At 38.9% G+C, this 12,926-nt stretch overlaps 1 protein-coding gene across 14 annotated transcripts in view; it reads left to right on the top strand.

The window, feature by feature from the left end:
- Window positions 1-12,926, top strand: part of Piezo (piezo type mechanosensitive ion channel component) — a 60,027-nt gene that overhangs the window by 31,350 nt on the left and 15,751 nt on the right. For 4 of the 14 annotated variants that reach the window (XM_089727085.1, XM_089727082.1, XM_028176431.2 and 1 more), the window contains 16 exons: window positions 213-398; window positions 681-870; window positions 1,326-1,477; window positions 1,559-1,722; window positions 2,760-2,813; window positions 3,282-3,326; window positions 3,911-4,026; window positions 4,615-4,740; window positions 6,762-6,879; window positions 7,515-7,672; window positions 7,972-8,051; window positions 8,390-8,449; window positions 10,538-10,682; window positions 11,133-11,249; window positions 12,022-12,188; window positions 12,414-12,578. In XM_089727085.1, the coding sequence (XP_089583211.1) occupies window positions 213-398; window positions 681-870; window positions 1,326-1,477; window positions 1,559-1,722; window positions 2,760-2,813; window positions 3,282-3,326; window positions 3,911-4,026; window positions 4,615-4,740; window positions 6,762-6,879; window positions 7,515-7,672; window positions 7,972-8,051; window positions 8,390-8,449; window positions 10,538-10,682; window positions 11,133-11,249; window positions 12,022-12,188; window positions 12,414-12,578 (2,043 nt within the window). The remainder of the gene's footprint in view (window positions 1-212; window positions 399-680; window positions 871-1,325; window positions 1,478-1,558; window positions 1,723-2,759; window positions 2,814-3,281; window positions 3,327-3,910; window positions 4,027-4,614; window positions 4,741-6,761; window positions 6,880-7,514; window positions 7,673-7,971; window positions 8,052-8,389; window positions 8,450-10,537; window positions 10,683-11,132; window positions 11,250-12,021; window positions 12,189-12,413; window positions 12,579-12,926) is intronic. The other 10 variants (XM_089727080.1, XM_089727079.1, XM_089727087.1 and 7 more) reach the window with 7 other exon arrangements.

Raw genomic sequence — 12,926 nt, 5'->3', positions numbered from 1 at the left:
GTCCGGTCAGTGTAGCTGACCTGACAATAGCTTAGTTCAATTGATTACGGTTGAATATCTTACCCTTCATACCAGTAAAGATAATTGTTTTGCCGACGTTACAATTTAATTTAGCATTAAATATCGTAAAACTATATCAGATAAGTATACCTCATGAAATAAGTGCTAGATCTTTAAAGGATTAAATTTTATCATTGTTTTTTTGTTTACAGTACGTGGCTGGACGTAGTGAAACGCATGGTGTTTTTAGGGATGCTGTGGGTTACTCTAGCCATAATGTTCATGACGGGCACCAACCGAGTCAATCTTTTCTCAATGGGATATCTAATCGGCTCGTTTATTTTCCTATGGCAAGGAACTGACTTTTATTTGAGACCGAAAGTAGCGATTTTACAGTGGTAAGTAAAAACAAACGAAATTATCTGATTTCTAGGTGGTAGAACCTCTTGTGAGTCCGTGCGGGTAGGTACCAACACTCTGCCTATTGCTGCCGTGAAGCCGTAATGCGTTTCGGTTTGATGGGTGGGGCAGCCGTTGTATTGAGACCTTAGAACTTATATCTTAAGGTGGGTGGCGCATTTATGTCATAGATGTCTATGGGCTCCAGTAACCACTTAACACCAGGTGGGCTGTGAGCACGTCCACCCATCTAAGCAATAAATAAAAATAAAAATCTACAGGTGGTCGTGGCTACTTCGGTACAACGTGTCTGTTGTAGTGGTGAAGTCGTTGCTGCAGATACCGGGCTGTCTGTTCATCTCGGTTCTGCAGGAGCACGCCTGCTGGCTGGTGCAGCTGCTGGGTATCGGCTGCGTCGATAAGTTCGCCGGCGGAAACATCGCCAGGTTCATCAAGATGAACTATGAAAAGGTAATGGCCGTTGATGTGAATGCGGTTGCATGCAGCAGAGATGCGAATGTTGCGATGGATGTGTGGAGTTACGAGAATGGATAGAATACGGAATGAATATGTTAAAGGGAGTCTGAAAGTGGCACCCGTGACAGAGAAGCTGAGAAGTGTGCGTTTGGGATGGTATGGACATGTGATGAGACGAAATGAAAATGAGGTTGGTAAGAGAATGTTAACTATGAATGTGGAAGGATATAGACAAAGAGGTAGACTTAAGAAGAAATGGATGGATTGCGTGAAAGACGATATGGGTAAGAAGGGAGTGGCCGAAGAAATGGTATATGATAGAAGAGTATGGAAGAAGAAAACATGTTGCGCCGACCCCAGGTGACTGGGAGACGGGCAGGATAATGATGATGTGAATGTGTTATAATTTTATCTGAGAACTGATGTAAGAGTTTGTTAAAACATTTCAGGATCCTATATGTTCGGTGCCTCAAGAAGACATAGGACTCGCTTGGGACGGAGTTTGTTTTGCGTTTCTGATATTACAGCGCCGTCTGTTCCATAGCTATTATTTCTTTAGAGTCATCGATGAAAGTAAAGCCACCACAGTACTCGCGTCCAGGTATGTATCGGACGTCAGCTTTCACACAAATTTAAACTTCGTCTCGGCATAGGCGTTCACCAATGGCATCACGTTTTACAGAGGAGCCGAGTTGATCGAAGAATTACGACAAAAACAAATGTTGGTTCAAGAGGAACAAGAGAAAAAGATATTAGAGAAAATCAAAGTTAAAATGGAGAGGATCAAAGCAAATCAAAAGAAAATACAGGGTGTTATTAGTAAAGAACCACCTCACCACGATATCGGTAAGAAAGAATATTTTGTTTTCCATTTTATTCATAGGATATTTCTGAATAAACTCTTATCGGTAAACTCAGCATTACGGAATTGTATCAAATGAATCACAGAAATCGTAGTGTTGCATTCGATTTTCAATTAACATCCCGTAAATTACTTTCAATTGTAATTGAACCGTTAAAATTGTTGTTACTTCGCGCCTCGTTGAAGCAGAAGAGGACGAGGAGAGTCCCGGTGGCCAGTCGGAACAAGTGCCGCTGGTGCGCGGAGACTCCGACACGTCGGGCCGCGGCTACCACACGCCCGACAGTCCCGCCTCCCAGCGCGGCTTCCACACCCCGCTCAGTGAACCCTCCGCACCACCCTCCCGCTCCCCCACCCCGTCGCCCCTGCCCCTCCCGGCAGCGCTGCCCGCGCCCGGCCCGCCCTCCCCGTCCTCTGCCCTCATGACCGTCTCTCTCGAGGCGTACCTGGAGCCGCGACGCATATCGTTCGAGTCCCCCCCCTCGTCGGAGTTGAACCCCCGCGCCCGCAGTCCGGAGGAGTCGTACCCGGTGTTCTCTCCCCCCCCGGTGCGCCGGCGCCACACGGTCGCGAGCCCGAGCGTCCTGCAGCGGACGTCCCTTATATCGCAGTCCAGCCGCGCCGAGCCTCACTCTCACCATACGTGTAATTGATTAATTTTCGATGTGCACTTATTAGTGCGGGACACGTTGAGGCTCAGTAATCGTTCTTACACTATTAAATTAAGATTAAGCAGAATTGGTCTGATTAATTTTTAATAATTTACTGTCCACCCTCGGACCTGGTATCGCATCTACACAATTGAATATAAATAAACGCCTCGAAATTGAAATTAATAATTTAAAAAAAATTAATTCAATTGACGTGAATTTGGTTTTGTTCATTTCGAAAGTTATTACTGAGCCTCTGTTTATCATCATGCGGCTGAATATACACTGAATCGTTGTGACACGATGTAAAAATTTGTACAGCATCATTGAAATTCTTCTTATTTTTAATTTATAAAATTTTATCCAAATAGGAATTCAATCAGAATTCGCGTTTAGGAGAAGAGTTTATTCGAAGAGGCACGAAGGTAAATCAATTGTCAATTGGACAATGGGTGTTGGTTCGTGTTAACAATAATGAAGACTTGACTTTTCTGTGTACCATTTTTAATACTCGATTTCCTTTTGCTGTTGCACCAAACTTCGATGCAAAAATGTTACATTTTGAAATTCATTACCTAAACAAAATTTCACGGTACTAAACTCGCCTACAGATACTCGTGTTAACTAATGGTGTTCATTTAAAATGTAACATTGGATTCATAAAGAATTTCATGAAACTATTTCAATAGAAGTGTGCAATTACATTTTCTACAAACATTCTCAATGGGATGTATAGGGAACAACTTTGTCTTCTCGTCTACGCTTAATAACAATCTCCTGAAAACTGTTGTGTTGTTAACATCCTGAGCTTGTCTCGGACGCGCTCCTCGTAAACGTTGTAGGGTGCTGTTCGGTTAGCGACTTGCGAGTTGAGTTGTGCTTTTTTCTTGTAGTTCGAGACAGGCCGCCGTATAAGCCGCCCGCGAGCCATCAGAAGGGTAACGTTCAGTCGAAATTCGCTCTAACCTTGTATCTGCGTTTCTAACCCTCCGCAGCTTTTGGTATTTAGGCAAGTAACATCGTGGCGGGGACACCCTTCATGTCGCTCTCTATTAATTTGGGATCTTGTAATATAATGTAAAAAAATAATTGTGCTGTTTTGCCGGCTTATTTGATCGCATGATTGTTTGTAAGGCTTTATATGCATGTATGTGTGCTGGTCTCCTAGATTTTTTTTTTCTGTTAAATAAATACACTGGTATTATGTTTTTATGAATTCCCACATTTGATTGTTTTTAAATATTCGCAAGCAATCACCACTAGCACAAGCGTATTTTGTGTTTTTTTTTTATGGAATCACTCAGACACGTTTGTAATATTATTAAATATTTAAAAAAAAGAACGTAACTAGAATTTTCTTTAAATTTTGTTAACTTTAATGTCCTAATGAAATATCATCTTTTGATAAACTAAAGTAAAAATTTTTGGTCACACTTAAATGAACATATTATAACGATTTTTTCAACTCTAGTTACGTGTAATTTGATGTGAAATGGAATTTAACAGAGTTGTGTATATACAGCTATTCGTTCCGGCGATTACTACATGTTTGATGAGTTCGATGACACCGACATCCATATGAAAGACGACGAATCCAGTTCCGACGAAGACGCGCCTAAAGAAATGGGATTCGGCAAGGTACGACCTTGTTTATCGCTTACATTATTTTAATGTTGGAGTCGGGAATTTTGTGAAAACGGTGCTCCTTTACTATGCTTGTTTGTTATATCAAAGGACTCTTTAATGAAATTGATATAATTGCTTGGGAATTAATGTTTTCAGTTATGTCCGATTTGTGTAGATTTTTGTGGGAATTTTAGTCGTCCTTGGTAGTGGGCATGCGTTTATTATAATAGCGAAGTGTGTAGGTACATTCGTAAAAAGCGCATGATCGAATGAATTAAGTTATACATGTTTAGAGATATATATGTGCAATGCAGCTTAAGGTGACTAACTCTTTGTCCTGTATTACTAATGCACAGCCACGCCTCCATACCGTGCGCGATGTAGAAACGATTCGGAAAAAAAAACCTTATCAATATGTATTCCAAGAGAGCTCTTAGACTAGCCGCCGTCTGAAGTGGCTCGAAGATTTGTATCGTATATCTGGAGAGGCGAGTGTTGCCTCTGCTGATTTACCGATACAGTTAGTAAGCAACGCTGGGTAGCGTCGGGCACGGGGTGGAGTGCGTGCGCGCTTACGTGTGCGGGTGTGTGGCGGGTCAGTTCGTGTCCACCGCGATCAAGACGGACGTGCAGCGCGCCGTGTCGCTGCGCCGCGCCTCCGCGCCCGCCGTGCGCTCCTCGCGGCATCTCTCGCTCGGCAGCTACCCGCTCTCCTATCCGCATGAGGTAAACCCGTCCTACTACAAACCACACCGCAATACTATTAAGGAAAATAATTTGCTTCATTTCATTGCAGTGGATTGGGGGGATTGGGAACGCTTTTTAATTCCAAGACAACTTTTCAGCGGTTTTTTTAGGGTAATACCAATAAAATTGAGATTAAAATGGTTCCGGAGGCTTAAATTTTCATATACGATGCATACATAGCTCATTAAAAAATATACACCAAAACTTAAAAAGCTAGCTTGACCTGATTCACCTTGGCTTTTGGGTGAATCGGGTCATGTATGGGGACAATAGATTTTCGATAGGGCTGGCACTATTTAGTTGTTAGGTAGGTACTTACCTTTAGTTAATTAATTTTTCAATATCTGTAATCATTCACAAAACTCTGATGACTAAATTAAACTATTTAGTATTTTTAAACAGTAAATAATCCTTTTCAATTCAAAAAATATATTTAAATCTCACAAAAGCATTGTGACAACCCAAATTTGTCCCAATTCTACCCCTAGTTCCTATTCCCCCAATCTACAGTAATTAGAATTGATTTAGATCAATGTGTTGTAATTTTTTATTCAAATAATACACAACTGATTGAAAAAGTTATTGTGATTATAAACTCACAATTTGACTTAAAAATGATATACGTTTAATTTCTTCCTGAAAATCTTCAAACTAAGCGCTACCATTTATCAAAATAAGGTAAGGTCTCTCTCTCTCTCTTTGGATATTCTTAGACGATCATCTAATACAATTCATAAATAAATATAAATACATAATGTACATCCAATATTACATTTTTTAATGCTGTAAGTACAGATTTCTTTAATTTTAGGTAATTTTGTATAAATATTTTTGTACAATGCATTTTTGTATATTGTATACTTTCGAGTGTCTATTGTTTCTGGCATAGTAGAAAAAAATCATGCTAGATGTCGCACAAATTGTTTCCGCAAATGGTTTTATTTCTTTTTTCTTATTTTCTCTATTTATTCATTAATACTCTAATCACCGCGAAGTATTTTATTATGTTCGAATACCAAAGTTCAATATAAAATTGGTTTAATGTGGGTTCTTGGACCGTAACGCTGTCTGAATCATATAATTATATACAGTCCGTGCGCGAGCTCCGAGGATTCGGGGGCTGAGGAAGCGGGCGGGCGTGCACCGCTCCCGACCGTCGCTTCATACCCCGCTCTCTCCCAGTACTAGTGTCGACCTTAACGTGAGAGTACGCTTACCGACTCGTTGTTTTTAATTTTGCGATAGCAGTGTTAATTACGTGTGTTTTCTAATATAAGTAGTCTTACACTTTAAGTCTTTTTGTTTGCACAAATAGCTATTTAATTTGATGAAAAAGGAATGACGAGCACTAGCATAATAAACATGTTTTAGCATTAGAGGCCTCATAAAGCCTCATAAAACTATTTTATAATTTACACTCGCACGGAGGCTTAAGATGTGTTAGTATCGATAGCGCAATATCAACTAATTACAACACTAGCTCATTACGTCAACATTCCTTAAAATTCTCGGAGCTCGCGCGCGGACCATAGGGTATGTGAGTGCCATCCACAATCATTACAAAAACTATCACAAGCAATCTTCATCCCAAATATGACAATTTCATTATTTAATATTATATTTATTTTTCAGAATTTCCTAATACTTTGCTTGTTTGGCGACTCTGTTTTTCTTTTATTACAGGACCACGTTAAATATAAATAAATCGGCAGCATGTTTGCGCTAACTAATAACTGCTAAGCAGTGTTAACGCTTTTAAATCCTTGCACGGCTCATTTTATTTTGGTCTTGTCATTCACTACGATGTGAAATCGAATACTCCGATATTTAACAAACTTTTTATAACATATTTTACCTTTTATAGATTGCCATACACTTACGTTCAATATTTATGAGTAAATTATTACATTATAAATTACAGTCTAATAACATGAAACGCTTTATTAAAATGTGTATGCGCAAATGTATTTTTTATGATTTATATGAAAGAGTTGGCACAGGTTCGAAGGAAGCAATCACAAGGGGAAATTGTACAAGAGGGAGATGTGAAACCGGCTTTAGGTGAGAGAGAAGGCGATCCGCCCGGCTCTGACATAGACGACTACGCACCATTGCCCGGTAGGTATACAGAAAGAGACGTCATTCAAATACAGTTATCAAACCCGGAATCATTATTAAGAATCTGCGCTATTGTGTACGATATTGTTCGATGCGTGGTTTCTAAATTAGAAGAAAAAAAAACGCCGTAAAATGTCCCTAAAGTAGAGATTTCACTAACACAACAACCAGATACACTCAAGAATCTTAAAAAAAAGTCGTTTTACTTTCATTTACTTTATTCCGTAGATTATACATACGTGCTCACGGCTTCATCTGGTGTCAAGTGGTTACCAAATCTCATAGACTGCACAATCAGACATAGACAGTCCGTGGTACGTACTCGAGAGGACTTACAATACGCTCTACCGTTAGTAAAATAAACTGCGGATCGCTGTAGGTTTAAATGAAATTTATTTATTAACCTTGTCGATTTGGTTTTAAATTAGTAGTCTAGTAGGTAGGTATTTCGACGGTCCAATTTAATTATACATACATGTATACCCTGTATTATTACAGAATATTGCCAATACTAGTTAATTTGAATTAATGCTACTAAAAAGGCGTAATTTTATGACAACCTTACCTTTATTAGTAACATTATCATCCTCAGTCTTTTTTTTTTACAAACATAAATACTTTTAATTTTATTTTAGAACAAGAGACTGCATTTGAAAAGCTGAAGCGTTTCATGGAAACCGCTTGGGCGTTCATTTCGAGCTTTTTGGTGTCGGTAACACGATATCTGATGCGGTACTCGCGCGATTATCGATATGTCTCACGAACTCTATCCGTCGAGAAGAAGATCCTAAAGGTTCGTATGATTTAGAAAATATTTTTAATACATTGAAGAACGCACTTCATACAAAATATTCAAGTGATTGTTTATCGACTTGCTTATCGATACACTACTCGTAGGTGTGTAACCCTACTCATGTGTGTAATCTCCATTGAAATTAGTGACCGATGATATTTGTCTATAAATATAATAAATACGGAAATTATTCAAAATAAACTTTATAGATTTTTTCCATCACGAATGCGTTTACAAATACGTTATGTAAAGTGCCTACATAATTATTTACTACGTAAAAATGACTTTTTTTTTTTCAGGAAAAAGAAGGTTTCGGTATCGGACTGAGGGAGGGCTCGCAGATGATCTGGGAACCGCTACCCGAGGCGTTGATACATCAGTGAGTATCTGTAACATTGTCGTAAAGCCAGCACGCAGTGTATTACAAATTTATAATACGCTAGTGGCGGTGGTTCGTTCATGATAGATAGATTGATGCGGTATGGGCATTATGCAAATAATTTGTATCTAGAATGTTTTCATTTACAACTCTACCGAATGGTATTGACCATAAACCACGCTCTAAAGACGTTTTTGGTTCGCGTAATGTATATGGTAACGGTAATGCTTGTAAATTAATTTGTATATCACCTGTAGTTTAATGTATTGAGAATCATCGTATGAGATCATCGTATGCCTTTTAGTTAGTAGCATATTGTTTTTGCATGCTGCATTTAGACCTCGTATCGAAGTGGATAATGTTGATAAAAACCTACTGGCTCCTGATGTTGAAATGGGGTTTGTATATGTCTTATGTACTATTTTAAACGTAGCTATATAACCTACATACTGTTCAAGGTAGACAATTAGAATACGCAATTATCGTAGATCTCACTAAACATAGTATTTGTAAGAGTGAGTACTAGAACTTGTCATTTGTTTTTTTTTCTATATATAGGACTAACGGTCCGCCCCGGCTCCGCTCGGGTCTTTAACAAAAATTTCAACGTTTGTTTTATTTTTTTAAATAAAAGAACACTTATTGCGGTATAACTATAATAGTTAACATATGCTGTCGCGACACTTTTTGTAAATAATAATGTGTTCTACGAAGTCGTAGTACATTATTTTATTCTATCATTAGTAGTTTTCGCAGGGCACGCGATCTAAAGAATATTTTAGGTATTTTTTTACACCTTGTGTTACATTATTGGAGTTGTAGTAAGGATCCCTATTTTTTTTTCAAAAAAGATTATAGCCTCGGGAATAGTGTAGCTTCTAAAGAGTGAAAGAATTTTTCAAATCGGTTCAGTAGTTTCGGAGCTTATTCAATACAAACAAACAAACAAATCTTTCCTCTTTATAATATTAGTATATATAGTAAAAATTAAAGAAATCAGTCTCCACATAATTAACTGAATTGTAAAGTCAAATTAAAATTCGAAGCAAATTTTTTGGTGTAATGATGGTAATAGCTTAGTAGTGTGACGGTATTTCCAGTCGTAAGTTAAGCGACATAAGCGTTCCGGAGATCCGCATCCTGGCGCCGAGCATGGAGCGCGGCCTGGACGCGAGTCCTCCTCCTCCCCCCTCCCCCCCGCACGAACAGGACGACACCGCCGATACTACCGACACCTCGGAGCACGAGAGCGCGTTTTCATTGCAGACCACCGGAAGGTTCCTACCCACCAACACTTGTACTCTCATTCAAAGATAGAGAATAAATATGTATGACTGTTCGACATTATAATATATTGTGAATCTACTACACAGATTGATTTTTAGTATAGGGTAAAAAAATATGTCAAAAGTAATTATCTTATTTTTCAATACCTTTAATGTTCGTTTAAACGTTCTGTCTTACTTGGAAACAAACCTGCACAACACTGTACAGTACCCGGCGATAAATATTGCACATCGACCTTTGGAAGGGGTCATTCGGCTAATTTCGGCTTCGTCAGGCCTTATCCCTCGAAATCCACTAACGGCCCACGGAATCTTTGTTCATGATTGGTTAATGCTATTCCAATCAAAAACATAGAGCCAAGGAAATAAGCAAATAAGCGATGCTAATTAATTCAGTTAAAACAATAATTATTTTTATGTGATATTAAAATGAATTGAATATAAAATCTTTATTTATAGCATAATGCTAATTGTTGCTATTGTTATATTATTATTATTTTTGTTTAAATTATACACTTAACTGATAAAGTTGCGCTCAACCGTTTTTGCATAAAGTTGACACGTCAATTGTAATGAATAAGAATTGTCCAGATCTATATGGACTTGCTGAAACATATTGCACCGTTCTACTATTAGCACGGTTTTACTTCTGTGCTCGCAACACCACGTTTGTATCGTTATCTGCTTTAAACAATTCAAGTAAGACAAATCGTTTAGACGAAACATAATATTCGATCTAGCTAAAAATAATACTTTACAAATTATCATTAATTGTAGAGACTAAAATAAACAATTTAGTTATTTTTTCATGTTATCTTTGAAATGAGGGTACACGTTAGTTGATAAACGTCGTCAAGTTCGATGGGCTTCATATTTCAATTTTTTATTTCTTCTCTGGTTCATCTCACTTCAATTGACTGTGTCACGGTATCGCTGCTTTTGTTGTTTTTGTCATTTACACTACAGGTTCGAGGTAAGTATTACAGAACGTAATGGGTGTCTTAATTTTCAGGGTGAAACAGCATGATGTATTCTTTAAGATGAATTAATAACTTTATGACGTCACTTCTCTTCTGATTCGACACTGTTCAAAGCTGATTAAGTTTGCGAAACGTTCACTGTACAAAAAAGAAACTCAAAAGCGCTTTCAGTATCAATCGATCGTAAAGCGAGTTGCTAATTAATTTTATGCCCTTTCAGCAAGGATGTGACAACTCTAGAGGAGCAGGACGATTCTATGTTTAAACAGGACAGATCTCCATTTTTACATTTGACCTACGCCTTGTGGTACGCGGTGTTGGCGCACACTGACATTGTGTGCTATATTATGGTGTTTATAAACCAGGTAACATTGACGCCACAATATTTTCAATACAGTATTGTTTTCGTAACATTAAAGGTTCATTCCCGATCCTGCGGAAAGAATGGAAAGCAGTCGATGTCGCCCAAAACACGTCATCTCGGATCCTCTCGATTCACTGGCGGTGCTTCTAGGTACTTCAAGCACCGGTCACCGTTCTCGTCGAACCCGTCGCTTACGACGAAGGGCTCGACGAGTAAATTAACTCTCAGACACAGCCCACTGAGTTTCTCGCCGGATCTTCTCAGTGGGTCGCGTTTCCGACCCGGTGGTAGATTCTGCGAAACGCGGCTCTTGCTAGGGTTCGTGTTAGCAACGTCGTCAGGTTTGAGCCCCGTGAGCTCACCTACTAGTTATGGTTACGCTGGAATAGCCTCTCAAGGCTACCAGCTTAGGTAGGAAAAAAAAAACATTAAAGGTTACTTAACGTTTCAGATACAATCCGCTACGATTCTATCTATACCGTTACCACTAATGGTGTTCCTGTGGGGCACACTGACAATACCGAGACCAACGAAGACCTTCTGGGTCACGCTTATCGCATATACCGAGGTAATATACATATATGTACCTACATTGTCATATTAAATACAGGGTGTTCAGAATTGGGTACAGGGAGACTTTTTTTTTTCAATATTTATATTCATTTTAAGAATAATAAGTACAAAATATAAGTACCTCTTTTTGCGTGTAAGTTACTGATGTATTTCATTTCACCGTATAATATTTCGCAATATTATGACAAAACTAATTAAAAATATATGGTGATAGGCATTGATAGTTGTCCAAAAAGCGGATATAATTAATGTCTTAAATGATGTTTATGTCATCGCATTAATGGCACCAATTCTTCAAATAACCGATAGTTAATTAGATTTCACTGGTGGTAGGACCTCTTGTGAGTCAGCACGGGTAGGTACCACCACCCCGCCTATTTCTGCCGTGAAGCAGTAATGCGTTTCGATTTGAAGGGTGGGGTAGCCGTTGTAACTATACTGAGACCTTAGAACTTATATCTCAAGGTGGGTGGCGCATTTACGTTGTAGATGTATATGTGCTCCAGTAACCACTTAACACCAGGTGGGCTGTGAGCTCGTCCACCCATCTAAGAAATAAAAAAAAAGATGAAGGGAATGTCGCATTATTATTCGTAAGTTCGCTTCGCAGTTTCAAAGTGAGCCGGGTGCTACTGCTTGCAGTTCAGTATCCCGATACGCAATCCGTAAAGGTGTCAATGAGTACTCAGGGTTGCCAGTCTATTAGACACCCTCTTCCTATGCCGACGTAAACTGTTGAGAATTTACAAGAATGTATTCATTTTCAGGTGATAGTGTTGATAAAAAGTATGTTCCAATTCGAAATATTGCCATGGAATCGCGACAATGTACCGGCGAACGTTCCATTCAGTACTGCACGCGTTATTGGTATTGAGAGGAAGCCGAACTACGCCATCTACGATTTATTGTTGCTTTTGATTATATTCCTGCACAGGTAACGTCTCTACAAGAGAACGACAATCTGTTGATTGTTCAATTAATGTAAAGCCAGAATAGCATCCTGCAATATCCCTATCAATATCAAATAAAAACAATTAATTTTACTAAGTCAGATGTCATCCAATTTAAATAATGTATAAAATAATGAACTTCTTTAAACATACACATGTATATGGTGTAATGTAAAAAACATTTGAGAATCAATCGAAACCAATTTTAGATTCATGCTGAAATCACTGGGACTGTGGAAGGAATCGTCTCCAGAAATAGAACTCCGAGAGGACATGGAGTACGCTCTGACGCCCGAGGACACGCAGCTCGTGGTGGAGGGCCGGGCCGCCGAAGTGGCACGCAAATTCGTGCAGCTGCACGACCGAAGCGGACCGTGAGTTATTTTTCTGAGCATATATATTGTAACGCGCTGGGGTTCGGGATAAATAAAAATTCTACCGAATTAAATACAAGCTAACGCTGTATTAGAACACTTAGAACACTAAAATTCTCAATTCGCTTCGACTTAGGTGATCCGTTCGCTGTTTCGCTTCAAGTAGTTCCGATTACTAACTGACTGCGTGCCATCTCTGCAACGCTTTCATAGTCGAGACGAAATCCCTAGAATCGTCGAGAATATTCCACAAAAGCCGAGTATTGTGTTTCCGCCATCTGACAATAGATGGCGTTGTACTTCTCGAGCGTTTTAGATGCTACTAGATCCTTCGGTATTTGTTTGACT

This window comes from Bombyx mandarina, chromosome 04 (genome assembly GCF_030267445.1).
Source record: "Bombyx mandarina strain Sakado chromosome 04, ASM3026744v2".
Lineage (NCBI taxonomy): Eukaryota > Metazoa > Arthropoda > Insecta > Lepidoptera > Bombycidae > Bombyx > Bombyx mandarina.
This window is presented reverse-complemented; position numbering and strand designations above follow the sequence as displayed.